The 23,177-nt window shown below is 61.3% G+C and overlaps 2 protein-coding genes across 5 annotated transcripts; both read left to right on the forward strand.

Moving 5' to 3' along the window:
* Positions 1 to 2,111: 2,111 nt before the first annotated feature.
* Positions 2,112 to 22,060, forward strand: HSD17B1 (hydroxysteroid 17-beta dehydrogenase 1). Of its 4 annotated transcripts, none has more exons than XM_037887207.2 (8): positions 2,112 to 2,123; positions 2,760 to 2,766; positions 14,598 to 16,284; positions 17,172 to 17,333; positions 18,007 to 18,186; positions 18,699 to 18,792; positions 21,059 to 21,242; positions 21,744 to 22,060. In XM_037887207.2, exons 3-8 carry the CDS (start codon positions 16,188 to 16,190, stop codon positions 21,912 to 21,914), a joined length of 888 nt encoding a protein of 295 aa, XP_037743135.1. In that variant the 5' UTR covers positions 2,112 to 2,123; positions 2,760 to 2,766; positions 14,598 to 16,187; the 3' UTR covers positions 21,915 to 22,060. The 4 variants fall into 4 exon arrangements, with proteins under 4 accessions (XP_037743135.1, XP_043392725.1, XP_037743134.1 ...); XM_043536790.1 differs by having other exon boundaries at positions 14,598 to 15,905; XM_037887206.2 differs by having other exon boundaries at positions 14,598 to 17,333.
* On the forward strand, positions 7,222 to 14,831 carry NAGLU (N-acetyl-alpha-glucosaminidase). The gene is made up of 6 exons (XM_037887060.2): positions 7,222 to 7,658; positions 9,230 to 9,377; positions 9,833 to 9,979; positions 10,519 to 10,604; positions 11,246 to 11,502; positions 12,066 to 14,831. Exons 1-6 carry the CDS (start codon positions 7,237 to 7,239, stop codon positions 13,280 to 13,282), a joined length of 2,277 nt encoding a protein of 758 aa, XP_037742988.2. The 5' UTR covers positions 7,222 to 7,236; the 3' UTR covers positions 13,283 to 14,831.
* Positions 22,061 to 23,177: the final 1,117 nt, after the last annotated feature.

The following is a 23,177-nucleotide window of genomic DNA, read 5'->3' on the forward strand; positions in this document are numbered from 1 at the left end:
TCCCAGTCCTCCCTGCTCCAGGCCCACTCAGAGAACGTGGCATGCGCCATGCAGACCAAATTCTCCTTCCCATCCATTGTTTGTGGTAAAAAGGGAAAACAGCCAAAATAAACAGGAAAGTGGGAAGGAGGCAGCTCCGCATGGAGCCATTTGGGGCCTTTATGTAAGGCAGGGGGAGGGATTTACAGCCTGCACCCCTCAGCTGGTCCCTGCATCCTTGGGCTGAGAAAGGCCAGAGAGGGGATCGCCCCAGCCTGGCTGAGCAAGGCCAGAGGGGTTGGAGAGCTGCTTCCAGGTCTCGCCTCTGGGGAGAAGGAACCTGGGTCCTACTTTGCCGTACAGAGCAATGCATTTCTCTTCACCTGCGCATGCTGTGTCTCAAGGAGTAACTCTGCTACCTCCCATCCATCCTTCGGCAGCCAGCCTGCCCCCTTTGTCCTGGGGCTCCCAGCCTGCCCCCCCACCCACACCCTCCATCCTGGGGTACCCAGCCTGCACACCATGCATCTCCGGGCTTCCTCGGCAGGAATCGCCAGCATTGCGTGCTGGAATTTAATACCAGCTCTGTTATGTAACCTGGCTTCTTCCTGGGACAGCAAAGCTTCCCCTCCAGGCTGCGCAACGGGATGGGCAGCTCTGCCATCACGTGGCTCCTGGAAAACAAATCACTCTGCAAAAGGGAGAATAACATTACGGTTCCCTGGGGCTGGCCCAGCACGTTCCACCTTGAGCCCACTGCCCCCATGCTGGCCAGCCAGGGCTCACCACTGAGGGATCTGCTACAGCCCTCTGTTCCCTTCCAGCACCCTTGAGCCCTGCTGCCGCTGGCCAGTGCCTCCCAGCGAGGAGCTGCAGATCTTGGGGGGGGGGGGGGGGCCCTGCATCAGTAGGGCTTTCAGGGCTCCTTGTGGCCAGCGAGCTGGGGGTGTCAGTGAGCACACAGCGGTCAGAGTACTCCGGGGCCCTTGGCCTGGCCAGGATCAGAGAGAAGGACTGGGGTGCCCAGCTCCAGCCGCCTGGAGCACCCCCCCCCAACGCCCCCCACAGCTGTTGCTGAGAGCAGTGGGAACTGTGGGCTCTGAGCATCTCCAGCCGACCAGGCCCCTGGTGCCGGAAGCTGGGCACCTGGAGGTCACTTTGGAAAACTGGAGCCAGAGCGACCGGGTGCAGAGCTCCCCGGAACAGCTGGGGCAGGGGCTGGTCACCACAGGCTGGCCTCTTTTCCTGCCGTCCTGCAGCCTCCCAGCAGGGGGCAGCCGAGCACCATGCAAAGGCTCTTGCAACCCGGGACACTATTTCCTGGGCCAGCTGCTGTTCCCAGGCCCAGAGCCCAGGCTTGTACTGCAATGCGGGCAAGTCGCTGGGCTGAGCAAGGCCAGGTGGAACTAGCCCGGCCGGGGCCATCACCCTGTTGCTCCCACTGCCTGTGAGAACAGAACTGGGCCACGTGCCAGGGCCTGACGCCATGGGCCCGGGTCTGAGCTGCTCTGCAGTGGGCCAGCTGGACAGATGCCGGTTCAGCCCGGACGGTCCGTGCTCGCCAGGCTGGCTCGTGGGCTGACCCGTTACACTTCCACCCCACCATGGCAGTGCCCCCCAGGTGCTCAGCCCCCAGAAGCAGTGGATTCTGGGAGCCCCAGTGCACTGTGTGTGACGAAGTGGGACTGTTCTTAATGTTTCCTCTGAATAGTGTGGGGGTGCCTCAGTTTCCCCTATGCAGTTCTTAAGTATCTAAGTGGTGGATTAAGGGTGTATGATCATTGCAGAGCCCTAGAGGGCAGGTGCGTGCAGGGGTCTGGATACAGAGAATGGCCGACACCCTGTTTCCTGGCAACTGATGGCCTGGTCCTTCCCCCCTGCAAGGTGAGAGCTAAAGGGTTGGAGAACAAAGGAATCAGGTGACCTCCTGGCCCGGGGAAAGGGACAAAGCCCAGAGGAGGGGGGGCTGGAGAGAGTTTCAGTTTGAGGCTGGCTGGGGACATGGTGTGAATCATAGAATATCAGAGTTGGAAGGGACCTCTGGAGGTCATCTAGTCCAACCCCCTGCCCAGAGCAGGACCAATCCCAACTAAATCATCCCAGCCAGGGCTTCGTCAAGCCTGACCTTAAAAAGTACAGACGTGGTTGTCTGGCTCACTGCCCCCCAGAATGGACCCAGCTGAGGGGTCCTGTTCTCTGCACCTACAAGCTCTGGTTTAGACCATGTTCCTGTCGTCTAATAAACCTTCTGTTTTACTGGCTGGCTGAGAGTCACGTCTGACTGCGGAGTTGGGGGGCAGGACCCTCTGGCTTCCCCAGGACCCCGCCTGGGCCGACTGGCTGTGGGAAGCGCACGGAGGGGCAGAGGAGGCTGAATGCTCCGAGGTCAGACCCAGGAAGGTGGAAGCTGTGTGAGTTGATTGCCCTGCAGACAGCCTGCTCCCAGAAAGGAGACTTCCCCAGAGTCCTGCCTGGCTTCGTAGGGAGCAGTTCCAGAGCATCGCCTGGGGACTCTGTGACACTATGGGACAGTTGAAGGACGATTACAGTGGCACTGGACGAGTGCAGGCTGAAGCGGGTCCGCCTGTCTCAGTGTGTGACCCCATGCGGCTGCTGGGAGCCCTTGGGGTGGGGAAGAGTTGTGTGCCCAAAGCACCCCCACCCCTCTCCCCATGGAACACGTCCCTAGACGCGCTGGGCCCAGGAGAGAACACAGGACAGGACAGCTGTCAGGAGAGAGGACCCATGTGACTGTGAGGAGGACATGAGCAGCCCTGCAGGGCTCTTGTGGTCAATGGGAATGCACAGCGGTGGAGCCAGGAAGTGGCCCTGGCGTCTTGCTATTTGTCCGGGTCAGCCTGGTTTGGGTGACCTGGGAACGCAGCAGCCGGCAGAGAGAACATGCAGTCCATCAGCTGGGGAGTTTCACTTCAGACACGACTTCCTGCGTCCCACTCCCCTCCCCCCAGCGATGCTGCACGGTGCTGAGATCTCAGCCACGGGCTGTATTTCTGGACAGCAACTTTGACCCTGGCAGCAGCTTTTGGGGGGTGGAGGGAAACGATCCCATGGGAACCGCTGGCAAAGGAGCACTAGACACATAACAGTCTGCTGGTCCCATGACTCCTCCACTGTTCCTTGGGCATTTTGCCCCTGGCTCCCAGCAGGGACTTTCCATTTCAGGGCTCAGATCCCATCCCTCTCCTGGGCAGGCCGCAGTGCCTCTCAGAGGGCTGGAATCGAATCCAGCTGTGTCACGGGGGAGACTGCTTGCCCTCTAGCAGACTCCTGGCCAGGTTCCCATGGTGTAAACCCAGAGCAACCCCATGCATGGGGCACTCTGCTCATTCCTGATTCATCCTGCTGGAACAGAGGGCAGAATCCGGCTAAGTCTGACCAGCTGCGGGGAGATCCTGCAGAAGGGCCCCTCAGTAGCAGTGGGGCAGAGGGTCTGGAGAACAGCTGGTTTGTCCCAAGCCAGACTGGCGTTCTGCTCCGCCTGTGTGTGGTTTTCCTGAATGGAAAGTTGTTGTTTTCAGAACTTAGCTCTCCCAGCCTGGTGCCTCTTAGACCCAGCCAGACATCCTCCCAGGGACATACGCAGGTCCATGGACCCATATGCACAATGACCGACCAGCAGATACACATCCACCCCCTCCCTCTGCCCTTCCCAGTCGCTCCCATGTCCAACAACCCAATGCCGGCCTCACTCTGCTGGTTTGATGTGTCCTGCAGCCGCGACCTTGTAGCTCGCTGTGACCGGTGTCCCAGGGGGGCCAGCTGAAGTCACTCAGTTAGGGTGAACTGCAAAGAATTGGGCAGATAATCCTCAAAGCTGGTGGATATTTTCAATACTTAGATTTACCAAGGCAGCATAAAACAGCTTCTTTATTACCTCGGTGGTTGCCCAGAAGCCAACACCACAGTTCCCTCTATCCAGGTACCCAAGTCAAATCTTATGAAGATTTCTGAAAATCTTATTTCATCATATAAAAGAAAAGGATCTGCTAATTCCAAAGGATTGGACATATTACCTCCCAGGTTAATGAATAGTCCAGATCTTACCCAAATACACACTAAAAGACCATTCTTATTAACTAAACTAAACTTTATTTAAAAAAAAGAAAAGAGAGAGAGTATGGTTAAAAGATGAATATACAGACAGACCTGAGTTCAATTCTTGAGGTTCAGATTCAAAGCAGAAATGGGGAGCTTTGTAGTTGCAAAGAGTTCTTTTGGAATTTAGTCCATAGGTGAGAATCCACTGTACAATATCATATTCAAGGTGTACCAGCTGAACTGGGATCTCATCTTGTCACTCAAACTTCCCCTGGTGAAGCTTATGCAGACATGAGATAAAAAGGATCAGGACCCAAGGAACTTTTATAGAATTTCAGGTCTTTTTTGACAAGTTGGAGTCCCTCAGGGAACAACAGGCCCTTATTTCCTAAGCATCGTTGTTAATTATTCACACAGATTAACATAAGGCAATTTATGCACTAAGCAGTCTGTCACCGGTACTTAGCTATATGAATTAACATCAGCTAACTGCCGGTTCTTCCACCAGTCACCGATGCTTGGCTCTACATTTCAAAGAGAGATTAATACAGCGATATCCCGTGTTTACAATTCATTTAAATGCTAGGACGTTCTTTTGATCTTTGAATTATCAGAATACAGCAGAGACAGGGACTGTTGATTACATTGTTGACCACTACTCATCTCCCCACATATCTTTAAGGGTTGAATTTGAGTCATTTATTCTGCAGGATGTTTCTGGCCATGAGTCACACTCACACTTGCCTCTCTTTCATTCTCTGGAGAGGGTGGGGTCACTTCCATGTGGCCAGGATGGCTCATCTACCCTGCACTGTTATTTCTGCCATCAGCTGCCTTTGACTGCATCCCACTGACATTCTGCCATATGATCTTCCGTGGGGCAGGGTGTATATAAATACTCTCTTCCCACAGCACCACTGCTGACTGCAGGGGGAATTCCAGGAAGAAGCCCACTCAAATGGAAAATTAAATAGGAGGAACAGACGCCTCTGGGGATGAGAGAACACACTCAGTGAGCCACACAGTTCAGACAGAGGCGGGTACTTGCTGCACAAATGGAAAATTAAAGACTCGTGTGTGTGGCTGTGGACCCCCAGAACAGAGCATGGCCCACAGAACAGCTCAGTGCCCGATTCACAAATAGGAAGGAGGGTTCACAGCAACACACTCCGCTACTCCGGATGCAATTCTCTGGCTTAACCATCCAAGTGTAACATTACAGCCGTTGCTCTGCATTTACATCAGCCACACACAGAAAACGGTTCAAACACACACAGGGGCACCCCCCACGCTCGCCCACACATGAGCTTGCACTGGGAGTTGCAGGGCTTGTGGTTCTGTGTGCAGACTGGGCCCCATTCTCCTTTTGCTCAGGGATCTGTGTTACTATCCTGCTGCTACTTCCTGGTGCTCTCAGCCAAGACCCCCAGCCTGCTCCCAGGATCTCCGGGGGATGAGAATCTGGCCCAGAGCAGGGAGAAATACACTGCCACTAATCTTGGAGTAGCCAAAGTGTGAGCCATATGGCTCCACAATGCTACTTGTAGTGTCTGACCTCTGGCCAGCAGAGCAGCTGGTGTTGGTTAACACAAGTTCCACATACTAACGATGCACTTTTAAATCACACTTTTACATTTAGGGCATGTCTACACTACAGCCGCGCAGGTACAGCCGCGCAGGTACAGCCGCGCGGGTACAGCCATGTGAGTACAGCCGTGCGGGTACAGCCATGTGAGTACAGCCGCGCGGGTACAGCCAGGCGGGTACAGCCACGCGGGTACAGCTGCACGGGTACAGCCATGCAGGTACAGCCGTGCGGGTACAGGCACACAGGTACAGCCGCGCAGGTACAGCCATGCAGGTACAGCCGCGCAGGTACAGTCACGCGGGTACAGCCGCGCAGGTACAGCCACGCTGCTGTGGTGTAGACACTTCCCACATTAACACAAGGGCTTTTTCTATCTGCGTAGTTAATCCACCTCTCCCAGAGGCAGTAGCTAGGGCTATGTCTACACTAGCGCTTTTGTCAGGGGTGTGAAAAAGCACACCCCTGCCCGATATGTTTCACCGACATAAGAGCCGGTGTGGACACTGCCATAACAACCGCCGCTCGTCGGGGGTGGTTTAATCATGGTTCCCGCCAGCCTAGAGCGGCTCCACGGGAGACCTTCCAGCAGCACAGCTGCGGTGCCATGCTTTGCTGTACGGTCTGTAGTGTAGACGTAGCCTAGGTGGGTGCTGCAAGAATTCTTCTGTCAACCTAGCTGTCAAGACTGGGCGCTGGCTCGACCTCAGGGCGTGACCTTTTTCACAGCTCTGAGAGATGTAGGGAGGTCGAGCTAATTTCTAAGAGCAGACCAGGCCTGATGCTGAGGCTGCCAGATCTTTGGGGCAGGGGCCAGCTCTTTGTTGTGTGTGTGCAACCCCCAGCACATCAGGGTCCTGATCTGTGATGAGGTCCCCAGGCCCTACCCAGGGCGCCGCGGAGAACAAATAAACACATCAGTGAAGAACAGTCAGAGTGATACAGTCAGTGATAAGAAATCCTTAACTTGGACAAGGCCAGAGATAGTTTCTGAGGGTCAGGGGTGGCTCTGGGGATGGTGTAGGAGGTCTGGGAGGGATCCTCTGGATCGGTTTGGGGGGCTGGGGGGGAGCCCAAGGGTTGGTTGGGGGGGGAGGGAGTGCTCCCCAGACTGGGGGGGGGGGCTGGGAGGGATCCTCTGGATCGGTTTGGGGGGCTGGGGGGGAGCCCAAGGGTTGGTTGGGGGGGGAGGGAGTGCTCCCCAGACTGGGGGGGGCTGGGAGGGATCCTCTGGATCGGTTTGGGGGGCTGGGGGGGAGCCCAAGGGTTGGTTGGGGGGGAGGGAGGGAGGGAGGGATTGCTCCCCAGACCGGGTGGGGGGGCTGGGAGGGATCCCCTGGGTCGGTTGGGCGGGATCCCTAGGCTGGGCTGGGGGGGCCGGGAGGGGTCCCCAGGGTCGGCTGAGGGAGGGCTCGATCCCCGGGCTCGGCTCCACGCCCCCGAGTCCCGGACGTTGTTTTGCTCGGGCACACGGATACATCGGGCGGGGGGGCGTGGCCGGCCGCTGATTGGCTCCCGGGAGGGCCGCCCCCCAGCTGGCCGGGCCCGGATTGGCGGACGCCGCGGCGCCGGGGCCTGGGCGCTGCCCGCCGCGCCGGAGGCTGGACCCGGCCATGGCGCTGGCCGCGCTGCTGCTGCTGCTGCTGGCGGCCGCCCCGGCCCCGGCCCCGGCCCCGGCCCCGGGGCCCGCCCCCGCCCCCGCCCCCGCCCCGCAGGCGGCCGACGCGCGGCAGGAGGCCGCGGTCCGGGCGCTGCTGCAGCGGCTGCTGGGGCCGCGGGCGGCCGCGGGCTTCGCCGTGGCGGTGAACCGCTCGCTGGCGGCCGGCGGCCCGGACACCTACCGGCTCAGCTCCCCGCCCGGCGCCGCGGAGCGGGTGCTCGTGGCCGGCTCCAGCGGGGTGGCCGCCGCCGCCGGCATCTACCGCTACCTGCGGGAGCTCTGCGGCTGCCACGTGTCCTGGTCCGGGGCGCAGCTGCGGCTGCCGGACCCGCTGCCCGCCGTGCCCGGGGTGATCCGCGCCGCCAGCCCCAACAGGTACCCGGCCCCCCCCCGGCTCCGGCCGCTGACCCCGGCCCCGGCCGCTGCCCCCCCTCCCCCGGCCCCGGCCGCTGCCCCGCCCCGGCCCCGGCCCCGGCCGCTGCCCCGCCCCGGCCCCGGCCCCGGCCGCTGCCCCGCCCCGGCCCCGGCCCCGGCCGCTGCCCCGCCCCGGCCCCGGCCCCGGCCCCGGCCGCTGCCCCGCCCCGGCCGCTGCCCGCCCCCCCACGCGCTCCTGTCCTGGAATTTAGATGCCGTGGGCCAAGTTTGTGGCTGGTGCAAGGGAGTGGAGTTAATGGGGCTTACACCAGGGGTCTCCTTGGTCCTGTATCTCTGACCCACAGGTGTGGGAGGGAGGGTGTCTGGCTCTAGCGTCTGCTCTGCTCGCTGTGCAGCTGCTCTGGGTGGGCCCGTGACGGGACCAGAGGGTGCTGGTGCGGACAGGGCACTTCCCCATTTAACAGGGAGCTTCAGTCAGCTGCCCGCAGCCTTCCCGGGCAAGAGGAAGTGTCTCCCTGTCCCGGAGCGGCCCCCACGCTGGCTGAGAGGCGCTGGTCCTCGCTGTGCTGGTCGCGTGTACTGGTGCTCTTGGCTGGGTCCTGAACACGCCATGCTCACGCTAGCAAAGATCGGCCCAGTTAGCTCAGCCACTGGGGCTCCCGAGGGGAGCCTTCCCTTGGCGTGTGAAAGTTGGCAAAGCTCCTGGCAGGCGCATCGGGGCTGCCTGGCTTGATCGCTTTTGCTACGTGAAAGCGAAGGACGAATCCTGGAGCAGAGGGGTTGCACATGCAGGTCCTTGGAAACCAGGCCTCTTCCCCCAAGGCTGCCCTGGCGGTCGGCCTGTGGTCTGGTGCGGCTCGTCAGGAAGCTTTGGTTGGTGCTCCTTCAGCCGGAAGGCAAAGCCCTGCGGCGTCCAAGGGAGCGGGAAGGGTCTTGGCTTGGTTCGTTGCTGCTCGTGAAATCTTGTGGCTCTCACTCGAGATCATCTGGAAGCAGCCTCCTGCTGTCCTTGCTGCTGGGAGGAAAAAGGGGACCGTCCGTTTACAATTCTTCACGGGCAAAGATATTGCCTTGCCGGAGAGCGCGGCAGGGGGTCTCAGCGCCTGGTCCTCGCTGTCCTGTTCGCTGCTTGTGCTTCATTAGTCTTGGACAATGACCGTTCCTCTCTGTCTAATGTAGAGAATGGGCCCTTCGGTTTGTTGCAAACAACTGGATCAGTTTCCCTGCTAGGCTATGCATGAGCTGTAGGTGTTTGAGCTGCAGAACACACAGGGGGATGTTGAAATGGACACAAAAAAAGTGTCTCCATTGAAAAAACAAAGTCCCCGTGTGTAGCATCGGGGGTGTAACATTTGCGCTCATGGGAAGAGGCTGTCTGAGTTAGTTCTCCAGCGTCCGCTCCTGGCCAGCACTGGCCCCATGGATAAGGTGCCTGGATGCACATTAAGCTCCATTGCGAGGAGCTGCCTCCATCCCGGCTTCTTTCACCCGTGCCAACCCTGAGGTAGTCTCCTGGGGTGGGGTCCGGAGTCTGGCGTGTTCTCTGAAGCATCTGTTCTCTCCGCTCCCAGGTTCCGCTATTACCAGAACGTCTGCGCCCAGAGTTACTCCTACGTGTGGTGGGACTGGCCTCGCTGGGAGAGAGAGATCGACTGGATGGCGCTCAACGGCATCAACCTGGCGCTGGCGTTTACCGGGCAGGAGGCTGTTTGGCAGCGGGTTGAGTATTCGATTGGTCTCTAGTGAAGCCGTGTTGCATGGAGGGCCTGGCTGGGGAGACACGTTAAATGTATTGTTCTGTGGACAGCACAGAACAGGTTGCTCTGTGGGGAGGGCTGCCATCCGGGGAGCGACCCAGCCCCTTGATGTGGGGCAGCAGCTGACCAGCAGCCCAGCCGTCTCTGGTCAGCGTGGCCAGGTAGATCTGCTGCGTTGGCCGAGCTGGGGCTGCGGATGCTGGGATTGGCCAGGGGGGAGCGTTCCCAGCATTGGGCACGTCCAGGCCGAACGCTCCCTGCGGGGCTGAGCGAGCGCTGTGCTCAGCAGGGCAGCATCTTCCCTTCAGCAGCCGCTGGGAGCTGCAGGAGGGAGCAGCAAAGGGCTTCAGCTGAATCTGGCCGTCTGCTTTGAGCAGCTGACGTCGCTCCTTGTGTTCTTCCCCTCGTTCGCTCCAGGTGTATCTGTCCTTGGGCCTGAACCAGTCTGAAATAGACGAGTACTTCACCGGGCCCGCCTTCCTCGCCTGGAACCGCATGGGAAACCTGCACACCTGGGCGGGGCCCCTGCCTCTCTCCTGGAACCTAAAGCAGCTGTACCTGCAGGTACCTGCGCTTGGCTCGCTGTTGGGGCCAGGTCTGTGAGCACCCAGCCTGCGTGTTGTGGAGACGCCCCCTGCGACAGCTCTCCCTGCTTTCTTCCTCCCTCAGCGTGCACTGCCAGACACGCATGTGGGAGCCAGGGGTATGGTGCCGCCCGTGGGATGCAGGGGCTGTGGAATAAGCGCCTGGGGGAAGGGCCCTAGGAAACGTGCTCTAGGGACTGTCTTGCCCTGGCCCCCAAAGAGCTGGGACACTGAACTGACCTGGGTATTGTCTTCATCGTCCTAGTCCCTCTGGACTGAGAGCAGCTCCTGAGCTGAGCTCCAAGCCAGGCTGTCTCTCCCTCTCCCCCCTCCCGCCAATCTGGTACCTGTGTGCTCGGAGCTTTGTTCAGGGCTACGACTGGGGGCGGGAGACTCCAGTACGGATACGCTCATATGGCGCGTGTCTGTCCCTGAGCTGGGTGGTGCAGCCCAGAGCAACGCGCCTCCGTCTCCCGGCCCCTTCTCCCCCTTTATCCGGCTTTTCCTCCTTTCTCCCAGTACAGGATCCTGGAGAGGATGCGGTCGTTGGGAATGATCCCGGTGCTGCCGGCGTTCGCGGGGCATGTCCCCAGGGGTGTCTTGAGGTAGATGCAGATGTGTGAGTGCGTCAGGGTTGGGGCTTGGGCAAGACCAGTTCTCCCAGATGGGTGTCTGTCCCCACCGAGTACCACTCAGCCGCATGTGCCTGAGAGCAGCAGAGACCCATGGGACTGACAGAGCTGTTAGGGATGTAAATGATTAACCGATTAACCAGTTAACTGGTAAGCATTAGGCTTACTGTTAACCGGACCGTAACCGTTTACCCCGGTGGCCGGCTGGAGCAGCCCCAGCTGTGCCAGGCTGGGCAGGCAGGCAGGCAGGACCCCATCCCTGGCTGTGGTAGGCTGGCAGGACCCTGGCGGGTAGGCAGCTGGAGCGGCCCCAGGCCCACGGCCCCACTGGGATCCCAGCTCAAGCTGGGCCAGTGGGATCCCAGCCCCTGCCGCCCTGCGCTGGTCCTCCAGAGCCACCTCAGTTAACAGTTAACCAGTTAAACTAGATAATTTTAATCATTTAACCGGTTTCCTTTTTTAACCGATATTTCCTCCCTAGTAGCTGTGCACACCCATCTAGGCCAGGCTCCCCAGATGGCTCCTTGCACCCACGTGCAGAGCTCTACATTGCTGGGTGGGTTGGGGGCGCCCTGCCCCCTGCTCTGACCCCCGGCTGCTGCCCTGTGCCTTAGGGTTTTCCCTCGGATAAACGTCACTCAGCTCAGGAGCTGGAGCAAGTTCGACTGTACCTACTCGTGTGCCTACCTGCTGGACCCCGGCGACCCCATGTTCCAAGTGATTGGGACCCTCTTCCTGAAGGAGCTGATCCGAGAGTTCGGCACGGATCACATCTACAGTGCAGACACCTTCAATGAGATGAGACCCCTGTCCTCCGACCCTGCCTACCTCTCAGGGGTCAGCGCTGCCGTCTTCAGATCCATGACCGGAGGTAGGACCCGAGCAGGAAACCAGGCTCCTCCTAAAGGGCTTGGATGGCTCAGGGGTGGGGAGCTGGGACTCTTTCACCCCAGGGCTTTGGGTCAAGGCTGGTCTAGATTTCTGCTGGCCGGGGCTGCAGCTCAGACTGTCCCCAGGCTGCGCTGGCTTGGTGGCCCAGCTGAAATGAGTTGGTCATTTCAGGGCAGTGGATGGGTGGCCAGTCGTGAGCAGCCCCCACAGAGGAGGGGCATGGTGAGGGCTCCGCAGGGCAGGGGCATTAGCGAGACTGGGAGGGCAGTGCACGGGAGAGCCTGCCTGGGCTGAACCGGCTCTGGGGACTGCAGCCAGCAGGCCAGGCCCTTACATGCAGCTTGGGGGGTGAGCTGCACAGTGAGCTCTAGGGGCCGGCAGGCAGGCGGATGCCCTGGGACGAGAGGGGGGCTGGCACCTCTCAGAGCCCAAGGGCAGCTGATGCGCTGAGCCCTTTATAGGGAGCGACAGGTGTGGGGCAGCTCTGTCGCGGGGGGACAGCGTGTCCTGATGTCACTAATGGCTCTGTGTGTCTGTCCCCAGCTGACCCCGACGCGCTGTGGCTGATGCAGGGCTGGCTCTTCGAGCACGAGCCCGACTTCTGGCAGCCGGCCCAGGTGCAGGCCCTGCTGCGTGGCGTGCCAAGCGGCAGGATGATCGTGCTGGATCTCTTTGCGGAGTCCAAGCCCATGTACCAGCGGACGGAGTCCTTCTATGGGCAGCCCTTCATCTGGTGCATGCTGCACAACTTCGGCGGCAACCACGGCCTCTTCGGCATGGTGGAGAGCATCAACCGGGGCCCCTTCGACGCCCGGCGCTTCCCCAACTCCACCCTGGTGGGCACCGGCCTGGCCCCGGAGGGCATTGAGCAGAACGACATGGTCTACGAGCTGATGAGCGAGTTGGGCTGGCGCTGGGAGCCGCTTGACCTCCAGCAGTGGGTGGACAACTACGCTGAGCGGCGCTACGGCACCAGGAACGCGGAGGCGGCCGGCGCCTGGCAGCTGCTGCTCCGCAGCGTCTACAACTGCTCGGGGCTCTGCGTCAACCACAACCGCAGCCCGCTGGTGCGCCGGCCGTCGCTGCGCATGGCCACGGAGCTCTGGTACAACAAGAGTGACGTCTACGAGGCCTGGCGCCTGCTGCTGGCTGCTGCTGCCGAGCTGGGCACCAGCCCCGCCTTCCGCTACGACCTGGTGGACGTCACCCGGCAGGCCGCGCAGCAGCTGGTGAGCGAGTACTACCTGGAGATCAAGCAGGCCTTCGAGAGCCGCTCGCTGCCGGAGCTGCTGACGGCCGGCGGGGTGCTGCTGTACGACCTGCTCCCGGAGCTGGACGGCCTCCTGGCCAGCGACCCCCACTTCCTGCTGGGCCGCTGGCTGGAGCAGGCTCGCGCCGCGGCCACCAGTGACGAGGAGGCCGAGCTGTACGACCTGAACGCCCGCAACCAGGTGACGCTGTGGGGGCCCAACGGCAACATCTTGGACTACGCCAACAAGCAGCTCGGGGGGCTGGTGCTGGACTATTACCGGGTGCGCTGGAGCCTCTTCGTCTCGGTGCTGGTGGAGAGCCTGACCACCGGCACACCCTTCCACCAGGAGCAGTTCAACCAGGCCGTCCTCCAGCTGGAGCGGGGTTTCATCTACAACGGCAAGCGCTACCCCTCCCAGCCGGCTGGCGACACGCTGGAGATCGTCAGGAAGATCTTCCTCAAGTATTACCCCCGTGCCATGCGGCGCGGCCGGGTGGGGGCTGCGTGAGGGCGGCTGGTGGCTCTGTGGGGGTGGGAAAGGCGTCTCTGCGGCTGGCCCGGTCTCTCCCACGCCGGAGATGCTGGTTCCCCGTCCTCCCCCCACAAGCCTCTGCCAGAGCCTGAACCGAGGCCGTGGACCCGAAGGGAAACCAAGCAGGAGCCTTGCTCTGCGTGTGAGCCAGGCTGCCGTGTGGGCAGGAGCAGGAATGGGCTGGACCCACCAGTGCAGCACGGCGAGCTGGGGAATGAGCTCCTGGGGAAAGGGCTGGAGGGACCGATCCTGCAGTGACCCTCGGGGGGCTGGGATGCTCTGACCTGACCAGTGTCTCCATCGGCCCAGCCTTGCGGCTTGGAGGCTGATCCCAGTGTCTGGGGGAGGCCGGACGAGGCCTGTTGCAGGGGCAGGCAGGACAGAGGGTGAGAGTGCTGATCCCCTGGGGGCATGGGATTCGCAGAAGGGGGCAGGGATAGACACTGGGATACTATGGTGCTGGGTGCAGATCTGGAATGGGCACATGTGGGCAGTGCCCGCCTTGTAGGTGATGCCCTCACTGCTGTAGGCTGAAAAAACCCCAAGTCCCATTTCCCCACCACTGGCAGCTGCAAGGTTTGGGGAGGCTCTCAGAGGAGGGAATCGCTTCCGAACAGGCCCAGGGGTGGGAAATGCAGCGGGACCCTTGCAAGCCCAGGGGAAGAGTCTCTCTGTCCGGGGAGGGGAGTGTGAACACGCTGCTATTCAGGGGTCTAAAGAACAAAAACCAGGGAGGCCGGAAAGCCCCAATCCTGCTGCTTTGATGCCGTTGCAAAGTGCGCACTGCAGCCGGGTCCCTGCGCTGACTGGCTGGCAGGCAGGGCCGGCTCCCTGCGAATCTCGCCCCCTGCCCAGGGCTAGGAGGAGGCACTGCATCGCCTGCAGCTCCCATCTGTCCCTGACTAGGGGGTGCTGCCTCAACTCCTGTCCCCCCTTTGCCCCCCCAGAAGCCCCCTCCCAGCCCCTGGGTGTCAGAGCAGTTCTAAGGGCTGTCCCCACTCTTCTCCCCACGTGCCCTCTCTGTTGGTCTCAAATGGGGGCAGATCTGCCCCAGAACAGCAGCTCACCCACGTGGGGTTATTCCTAGTGCCAGGACCTGTCCGGATGGGGGCCGGCTCCCCACTCTGAACCCCCTCTGTGCCTTTGTACTAAAGGAAAAACAGACTTTGGGAATATATTTTTATGAGGACAGTATATTTTTACACCAGAGACCCCCCCACTCGCCCTCCTCCACCCAGAGCGCTGCTCTGTGCCTTGCCCCCTTCCCGCACCGGCCTGTGAGGCTCCTAAGGAGAGCTGGCACATGTCTGAATTCCTCCTTGCACCTGCTTCCAGTCGCTGCCGGCCTCTCCGGCTCCGGGGCACGAGAGGTGCAGCCGGAGCGCGGGGGCTGGGCTGCCGTGGACTCTGTCTCTTCTAGCCGAATGATTTTCATATGATTGCGTAAGTTGGTTTGAACTGGAAGCACTTTTCGGAGGCTCTGATGCCCGTACTGTGCCTGCCAATTAAAGCCCTGGCATCCGTTCGTTCCGCGTCTGGGGGTGTCTCTTCCCCGTCCCCTCCCGGCATTATTGGCAGAGGGCGATGTGGGTCTTGGCGCTGTGCCCAGCGGGGTGAGGAGGGTGGCAGCTGTGAATCGGAGCAGGTCTCTGAGAACAGCCAGAGGCTGGAGTTCACAGCTGCAGGCAGTCACAACACGGCGCATCCCGGACAGGCTGTCTGCAGCCAGCCAGCTGTTCCAGCACTGCGGGACTCAGCTCTGCCCTCCGAGCTCTGGGGGCTCCATGCCGGTGGAGTTTGGCTTGAGGTTCATGGCCAAGATACCCTTTTGTGGGTCTTAAATGAGCAACTGCAGGGGCCTGGCTTTGGATGCCCCTGGACCAATCGCTTCTTCCCTCCAGTTCGATCCCAGAGGACTGGAGAAGGCTTTGACATTTGCCATCTTTAGGAAGGGGACCAATGAAGTGCCAGGGCACTACACGGGGGAGGGATAGCTCAGTGGTTTGAGCATTGGCCTGCTAAACCCAGGGTTGTGAGTTCAATCCTTGAGGGGGCCATTTAGGGATCTGGGCCAAAAATTGGGGATTGGCCCTGCTTTGAGCAGGGGGTTGGACTAGATACCTCCTGAGGTCCCTTCCAACCCTGATATTCTGTGATACAGGCCAGTCAGCCCAACTTCGATCCCTGGAAAGGGATTGGAACAAATGACTAAACAATGCATGTGTAAGCACCTGGTGGGTAACAAGGACTAGCCAGCATGGATTTGCCAAACCAGCTGAATTTCCTTCTTTGGCAGGGTCGCTGGCCGAGTGGATGGGGGAAGCAGCAGCTGGGCCATCTCTCCGTTTTCGCCAGGCTTTGGTGGCTCCAAGGGGAGGAGTGGAAGCTCCTTGGCTGGGGCGCTGGTGTTAATGGGGGTTTGGATGAAATGGTGGAGAGCACATGGAGCGATCGTGCTCTGGCCCTGCCCCATGGGGAAGGATCAGGCTGAGCCCAGGGGTCTCTGCTGGCCCCAATTCCTACCTATCAACCCCTCACCCCACTGCTAACCATGGCTGCCTGAGGCTGTTACAGCCCTAAGTCCGTGTCCTGGGCCGAGGTGAGGCCATTTGTCACCTCCTGCGAACAGCCTGCCCCTGCCCCGCCACACCCCTCCCCTGCTTGGGGCCTCAGCCATGCCCTCTCTGCTGAAATCTTATCTCAGCTTGCTGAGAGTGAAGGCAAAAGGGAAGCTCTGCTGGGGGTGGAGGAGGGATGGGGGAGAGCCCAGCCTTGGGATAAGAAAGTAGACAAAATAGCAGAGCCCACAGCCCATGGGCTGTCTGCGGGAAGCAGGCGTCGCAGCTGCATTGGATGCTCAGTCTCCGAGCCAGAGCCAGTGATGGAGAAAACCGTGGTGCTCATTACAGGCTGCTCCTCGGGGATCGGCCTGGGGCTGGCTGTGCGCCTGGCCTCGGACGCCTCCCGCAGGTTTAAAGGTACTCCCTGGGCTCGTAGAGCCGTGAGCTGGAGCCAGTCCTGACCCCCACGGCTGGTGCGCTCCCGTGCAATGGGCGGACGAGGGGCCGGCAGATACATGTTCCTCAGCTGGGAAGGAGGTGGGCTCCTCAGCCCCAGGGGACGGGAGTAGTAGCTGTGGGCTGGAGATGGGGATGCTGTGGGGCCGGGCATGGTGGGGCCGACGGGATACACGCGCCTTTAAAGGTAATGGCGTACAGGCCCCCTAAGAGAGAAAGCGATGGGGCAGCCAGGCTAATCCCTTCCAAGCAGTCTCAGCAGAATAAACTCCCTGGGGCCAGAGGGGCAGATGGGAGGAGAAGAGCAAATGGTCCTGGGCAGGTCGCAGCCTGGGGGAGAAGAGGTGACTTGGAGCCATGTAGTGTCAGGCAGCACAAGGGGTGTCTAGTCCCAGCACATGCCCGGTGGTGAGCTGGCTGGGGTCCTGAGCACTTGTGGGGCAGCAGCTGCTCCTGGTCCATGCAGATGGGGCTCCCTAGAGATCTGCTGCATCCCAGGAGGTGGGGAAACCGAGTCACTCGCTCTGCTCCTGCGTGGCCCTGGAGGGAGTTAGCCCCTTGAGGCCAGCAGATGGGTTGAACTGGCCAGGATGAGCCTTCGGTCTGAGGGGAGCATGGGCCCAAGGTATCTCCTGGGGGGGGACGTTCAGAAGACACTTGCATGGTGCAATCCACAGCAGAGCCTTTGTCCTTTGGATTTGCTGGAGCCGCCCATATCAGGAGGGTCTTTACTCACCAGAGTGGGGGGCCTCCCCTGGAGGCAGAGAAGATCCCCCGCCAACTGCCCAGTGGCTGGGGGGGATTGCAAGCAGCCCCCACCCCAAAGCCGGGCACTTGTTCTCTCCTAGTCTACGCCACCATGCGCAACCTGGCCAAGAAGGAGCGGCTGCTGGAGTGCGTGCGGGGCTGCCACGCCAGCACCCTGGAGATCCTGCAGCTGGATGTCACCGACCCGCTCTCGCTCGCCGCAGCCGCGCAGCAGGTGCCGGAGCAGCGTGTCGACGTGCTGGGTGAGCCAGTCTGGCCAGGCACCTCTGCGTGCCCCATGCTCCTCGACCCTGCCCCAGCTTCCGTCCCGCCCCCCTGGGCCCGCCCTGGGAAAGGGGCCTAGTTACCCAGCCAGCCCACTGCCTCTCCCCACCTGCTGGGCACCAAGGGAGATCTGCCAGGTTCCCCTCCAGCTGCCAGGTTTGCCATGGGTGACAGGCCGGGGGGTTGCACAGCTGAGACCCCACTAGCCAGCTCCTCGAGGGGCTGCCCCTGGGATCTTCCCATGGGCCCTGCAGAGCCTCTGAGGGAAAGGGAGGCCCCCAGAGCAATGTGGGGAGGGCCAGTGAGGCCCTAGGCCCCCCGCCCCCCACCACACAGAAGGGGATAATGTCCAGTCCTGCTGCTCCTGCCGTCCCTGGGGTTTGTCCCGTGCCTGGGAGAGAATCACGCTTCTCACTGCGAAAGAGACCTGGTGTCGGGGTGGCCACTGGGACAGGTAAGATCTAAGGGCTCAGCCCCCAAAAGCCAGTGACCAGAGCCCCATGCTTCAGATTTCTAAGCCAATTTCATGATGTTTTGGGGGCTGACTGGTTTTTGAATACATGGGGCTGGCGCTGAGGGGGACGTGGGCCCCAGGGAGCTCCCTTCCCTGCACCCCACCAACAGTGGCTCCTTGCTGTGCCCCACCCCCAGTGTGCAATGCAGGGGTGGGGCTGATGGGCCCCCTGGAGACCTGCTCCTACCAGGCCATGAAGACCATCTTCGATGTGAACGTGTTTGGGACCATTGGCACCATCCAGGCCTTTCTGCCCGGCATGAAGCGCCGCAAGGCCGGCAAGATAATCATTTCTAGCAGTGTGGGGGCGCTGCAAGGTGAGAGACCCCCCCCTGCTCCATGGGGGATGGGGGAGGTACCTCCCAGGCCAGGCTTGGTCAGAAGCTCTGTCCCTGTGGAACCCAGCGACCCTCTCCCCAGGTGCCTGCTCACTGCACTCATCTGCCCCTCACTGCAGCCTGTGGGGTCCCGGCCCCACCCTTCTTGGGGAGATTCCAGCCATGCATGGCCTCACCGTCCACCAAGGGCCCTGGGGAGACTGGGCTCTCACAAAGAGCTACTGCGACCGGAGCCCGAGCAGCTGCTGTGGCGAGGCGGGGATTGGGGAGCAGCTCCCCTGACGTGTGCACGCCCCAGGACAGCCATGCATGTGTTCTGTGATGCTGCCCGCACCCCATGGCCTGTGGGTACCTACGTAGCCTTGCAAATCCCTCCTCCTAGGGGTGAAAGGTGGGGCCCAGCATAACATCTGAGCTCCTGGGGTCTGTCTGGGAGGAGCTGGCCTGGCTCTCCCTGCTGGTTCTCACCCGTCCCTCCTGCTGTGCCCAAGGGATCCCCTTCAATGCCGTGTACTGCGCCAGCAAGTTTGCCGTGGAAGGTCTGTGTGAGAGCCTGGCTGTGATCCTGCAGCCGTTCAACGTGCAGTGAGTACCGCGGGGAGATCACGGTGAACGGGCCTGAGGCCACGCAAAGGACTTTATACCTGTCGCTAGCACTCACTACCCTGCAGCCACCTCTGGGGTGGAACAAGGCAGCTGTAGCCTGGTGCTATTGCTCAGTAGTTTGGGACGGAAAGAGTGTGACGGAGCAGGACTGTTCTTAACGGTTCCTCTGAATCGTGTGGGGGTGCCTCAGTTTCCCCTAGGCAGTTCTTAAGTATCTAGGGGGTGGGATAAGGGTGTATGGTCCTTGCAGAGCCCTAGAGGGCAGGTGTGTGCAGGGGTCTGGACACAGAATGGCCGACACCCTGTTTCCTGGCCTCTGGTGGCCTGGGCCCTTCCCCCCTGCAAGGTGAGAGCGAAAGGGTTGGAGAACAAAGGAATCAGGTGACCTCCTGGCCCGGGAAAGGGACAAAGCCCAGAGGAGGAGGGGCTGGAGAGAGTTTCAGTTTGGGGCTGGCTGGGACATGGAGTGAAGGGCAGACGTGGTTGTCTGGCTCACTGCCCCCCAAAATGGACCCAGCTGAGGGGTCCTGTTCTCTGCACCTACAAGCTCTGTGTTAGACCATGTTCCTGTCGTCTAATAAACCTTCTGTTTTACTGGCTGGCTGAGAGTCCCGTCTGACTGCGAAGTTGGGGAGCAGGACCCTCTGGCTTCCCCAGGACCCCGCTGTCACGGAGGGTGGGGGAGTCCAGGCTCTGCACCCGTCTTCCTGGGATTCACTGAGGCTCTCAGCCAGCCAGTAAAACAGAAAGTTTATTAGGTTTATTAACAGGAACACAGTCCAAAACAGAGCTTGTGGATACAAGCAAGACCCCTCAGTCAAGTCCTTCTGGGGGAGCAGGGAGCTTAGACCCCAGCCCTGGGGTTCCCTGCGTTCCTCCACCCTGCTCCAAACTGAAACGAAACCCCCCCAGCAGGCTCCCTTCTGCAGCCTGTCTTCACATTGCGGGCAGAGGTGTCACCTCCCCCTCCCCCTCCTGGCTCAGGTGACAGGCTCTCAGGTCTCCCCTCCCCAGGGCACATTCCCAGGTCAACACTCCCCCCTCCCTGCTGCGTCACATTGTCACACCCGCCTGGGCGGACTGGCTGTGGGAAGCGCACGGAGGGGCAGAGGATGCTGAATGCTCCGAGGTCAGACCCAGGAAGGTGGAAGCCGGGTGAGCTGTGTGTCCTGCAGACAGGCTGCTCCCAGAGAGGAGACTTCCCCAGAGTCCTGCCTGGCTTCATGGGGAGCAGTTCCAGAGCATCGCCTGGAGACTCTGTGACAAAGGGAAGAATAATCCTGCGGCCAATTGACAGTGCAGGGGCAGTTCCAGGCAAGAGGATGGAAACACCCGAATCGCTGGCGTTCATCCATTCCTGGAGTTTAAGGCCAGGAGGGACCGTTAGATTGTTTGGTCTGGCCTCCTGCATGGCACAGGCCAGAGAATCCCCCGGTTCCCCTGTCCTGAGCTCAAGAGCTGGGGTCTGACTAAAGCATTGCCCAGAAAGGCACCAGTCTGGGTCTGCAGACCCCAGGAGATGGGGAACCCACCAGTGCCCTGGGGAGCTTGTTCCAGTGGTCAGTCACCCGCCCGGTTACAAACCGCTGCCGTATTTCTAACTGGAATTCATCTGGCTTCAGCTTCCAGCTGCTGGGTCCTGTTCTGCCTTTCTCAGCTAGCTTAGGGAGCCCACATTTTCTCCCCGGGAAGGTCCTGCCGCGCTGTCCTAGTCCCCGCTCAGTCGCCGTTCTGGGAAGCTGACCAGCCTGGGCTCGGTCCCTCGCTCTGTGCAGCATCGTCTCGAGCCCTGGAATTGCTTTTGTGGCTCTTTGCTGCCGCCTCCCCAAGGTCTCCACACAACGCTCGCCCCAGACCTGCACGCAGCATTCCAGTTCCAGCACCGCTCGCACCGCGGCCGGCTACGGAGGGGAAATCTGGGTGGCTTGGAGACGTCTGTGCGCCAGCATGTCCAACATGCCACCATCCTCAGCCCTGGCATGTAACGGCTGTGCTCTCCCTCCCCGCCTCTGGGCCTGTCCCCGTCTCACACCCCCCTCCAGCTCCTGGGGGCCATGGGCTCAGATGCCATATTGCAGAACTGGCTCCAGATGCCGAGTGCCCAGGGCATGGGGGTGAAAGCCCCTCTGTGTGTGCTGGTAGGGTGTCACTTGGGGCTCTGCCCCGGGCAGGGTGGGGCGTGCTGGCTCTGTCTGCAGACAGCTGTCCCCTGGCAGCTCCCCGTCTCTGCTCTCTCCTCCTGCAGCATCACGCTGATCGAGTGCGGCCCAGTCAATACGAGCTTCCTGGCCAACCTGCAGAGCACGGTCACCGAGGGCAGCGTGCTGCAAGGCCTGGACCCGCAGACCTGTGCCCTGTACAGCCAGTACCTCCAGCATTGCCAGAGCCTCTTCCGCGACGTGGCCCAAGACACCGAGGAGGTCCTGCAGGTCGCTCCCAGCCCCCTGCTTCTCTGCCCAGGGGAGAGGGGCAGGGCCAGGGCCAGGGCCAGGGGCTGAGGCAAGCCCTGAGCCCCAGAGCAGCCAGAGTGCCGAGGAGGGGTCCCCGCAGAGCAATCTAGCCCTGGGGAGAAGAGCCATGAGTCGGCAGTGACAGGGTGCAGCCACCCCCTGACCTCACACTGCCCGCTGGGGCAAGGGGGACTGGCTAGGACCTATCCCTGCCCCCTTTCCCAGGGGAGCATGAGGGCGGGGAGCCTGGTGCAGCCCTCTCTGCCCACAGGGGCCTGAGGTGGGGGCTGCTCCCTGGACAGGGGAGGGGTCCGTACAGTCCCAGGCAGGTCTCTGGCCCTGTTATGCTGACGTGGCCTTGCTCTTCCCGTCAGCTGAGCCTTCTGCCCGTCAGCAAGGGGATCCCCAGCCCCCAAGAGGTCCCCTGCCTACCGCCAGCTTGGAGCTGTCCCTCATGTGCCCCCTCTCTGCTTTTCCCAGGTGTTCTTGGAAGCCATCTGCACCCCCTGCCCCCCGCTGCGCTCTTTCACCACCCAGTTCTTCATGCCGCTCACCCGGCTCAAGCTGACAAGCCCTGACGGCTCAGAGTACGTCCGCGCCATGCACAAGTTCGTGTTCTCTGCGGGCGAGGCCCAGGGCGACCGGGCGTGAGGGGGAGCAGCATGGCCGTCCCAGAGCGAGGAGGGGTTCGGAGTGAAGCAGCCCTCACCTTGCCCTGAGTTTGTACAGGTGGGCTGTGCTCCCCCCCAGTGGGGACATGACCCTGCCAGGGGGCCCCAATAAACTTGTCTGCTCCCTGCACGGCTCCTGGCTCCATGCACCCCACCGCTGCGCCCTGCAGTCTGCACTGCCCTGGGGGGCTGCTGCAAGGGGGGGCAGGCTGGGGGGCTATGTGGGAGGGAGCTGGGGTAGCGAGCCCTGCTCAGGTTGTGTCTGCCCTGGGGGTGGATGGGGCTGGGACCCTGGGACACCTTGCCAGGTGCCACAATCACTGTGGTGAAGTGTCAGGGACTCCCAGCCATCCCCATGCACCTCCCCAGCTGGAGTGAGAGGATCATGCTGACAGCAGGGGGATGCAAATCCCACCAGCCAGTCTAGCCCCCATGGCAGCCTGGGGCAGTGCTGGGCCCTGCCTGGGCATGGGGAGGTCTGCCACCCCCACCCCTTGCTGCTCTCCCAGTGCGAGCTGTAGTTCACTGGTCTCTATGCTAAACCTGGTCCCCCAAAGGCAGGTCACAAAGTCTCCCCTGCTGGGCCGAAGTCCTGCCATCTGCCTTCTGGAGCAGGGCCACGCTCGAGCTGTAGCCCCCCTCAGGCATTTCAACCTGCCAATGCTGCTCGATCTTCCCTGTGTCAGCAGCCGCTGGGCAATACCCGGTGCCCAGACTGGTGTGTGAGGAATCCTGGTGTGACGCAGCAGGGAGGGGGGAGTGTTGACCTGGGAATGTGCCCTGGGGAGGGGAGACCTGAGAGCCTGTCACCTGAGCCAGGAGGGGGAGGGGGAGGTAACACCTCTGCCCGGGAATGTGATCAGAGGCTGCAGGAGGGAGCCTGCTGGGGGGGTTTAGTTTCAGTTTGGGGCTGGGTGGAGGAACGCAGGGAACCCCAGGGCTGGGGTCTAAGCTCCCTGCTCCCCCAGAAGGACTTGACTGAGGGGTCCTGGCTGTACCCACAAGCTCTGTTTTGGACTGTGTTCCTGTTGTCCAATAAACCTTCTGTTTTACTGGCTGGCTGAGAGTCTCAGTGAATCCCGGGAAGAGGGGGGCAGGGCCCAGACTCCCCCACACTCCGTGACACCTGGCCCTTGCATGTGGCACTGAGCCCGGTGGGCACAGCCACCTTCATGCACCAGTCAGCTTGGAGCAGCAGCTCACTGGCGTGAACCACGCAGCCAGAGGGGCCTCAGCATTAGCT

This window comes from Chelonia mydas, chromosome 27, assembly GCF_015237465.2.
Source record: "Chelonia mydas isolate rCheMyd1 chromosome 27, rCheMyd1.pri.v2, whole genome shotgun sequence".
Taxonomy (NCBI): Eukaryota; Metazoa; Chordata; order Testudines; family Cheloniidae; genus Chelonia; species Chelonia mydas.

Excerpts from the sequence above, each read along its gene's own strand:
- NAGLU (XM_037887060.2), top strand. The coding sequence starts at position 7,237 with ATGGCGCTGGCCGCGCTGCTGCTGCTGCTGCTGGCGGCCGCCCCGGCC. Across the intron at positions 9,378-9,832 it reads AGGAGGCTGTTTGGCAGCGG|GTGTATCTGTCCTTGGGCCT; the intron begins GTTGAGTATTCG and ends CGTTCGCTCCAG. Across the intron at positions 11,503-12,065 it reads CTTCAGATCCATGACCGGAG|CTGACCCCGACGCGCTGTGG; the intron begins GTAGGACCCGAG and ends GTCTGTCCCCAG.
- HSD17B1 (XM_037887206.2), top strand. The coding sequence starts at position 16,985 with ATGGTGCAATCCACAGCAGAGCCTTTGTCCTTTGGATTTGCTGGAGCC. Across the intron at positions 17,334-18,006 it reads GCAGCGTGTCGACGTGCTGG|TGTGCAATGCAGGGGTGGGG; the intron begins GTGAGCCAGTCT and ends CCCCACCCCCAG. Across the intron at positions 21,243-21,743 it reads ACACCGAGGAGGTCCTGCAG|GTGTTCTTGGAAGCCATCTG; the intron begins GTCGCTCCCAGC and ends TGCTTTTCCCAG.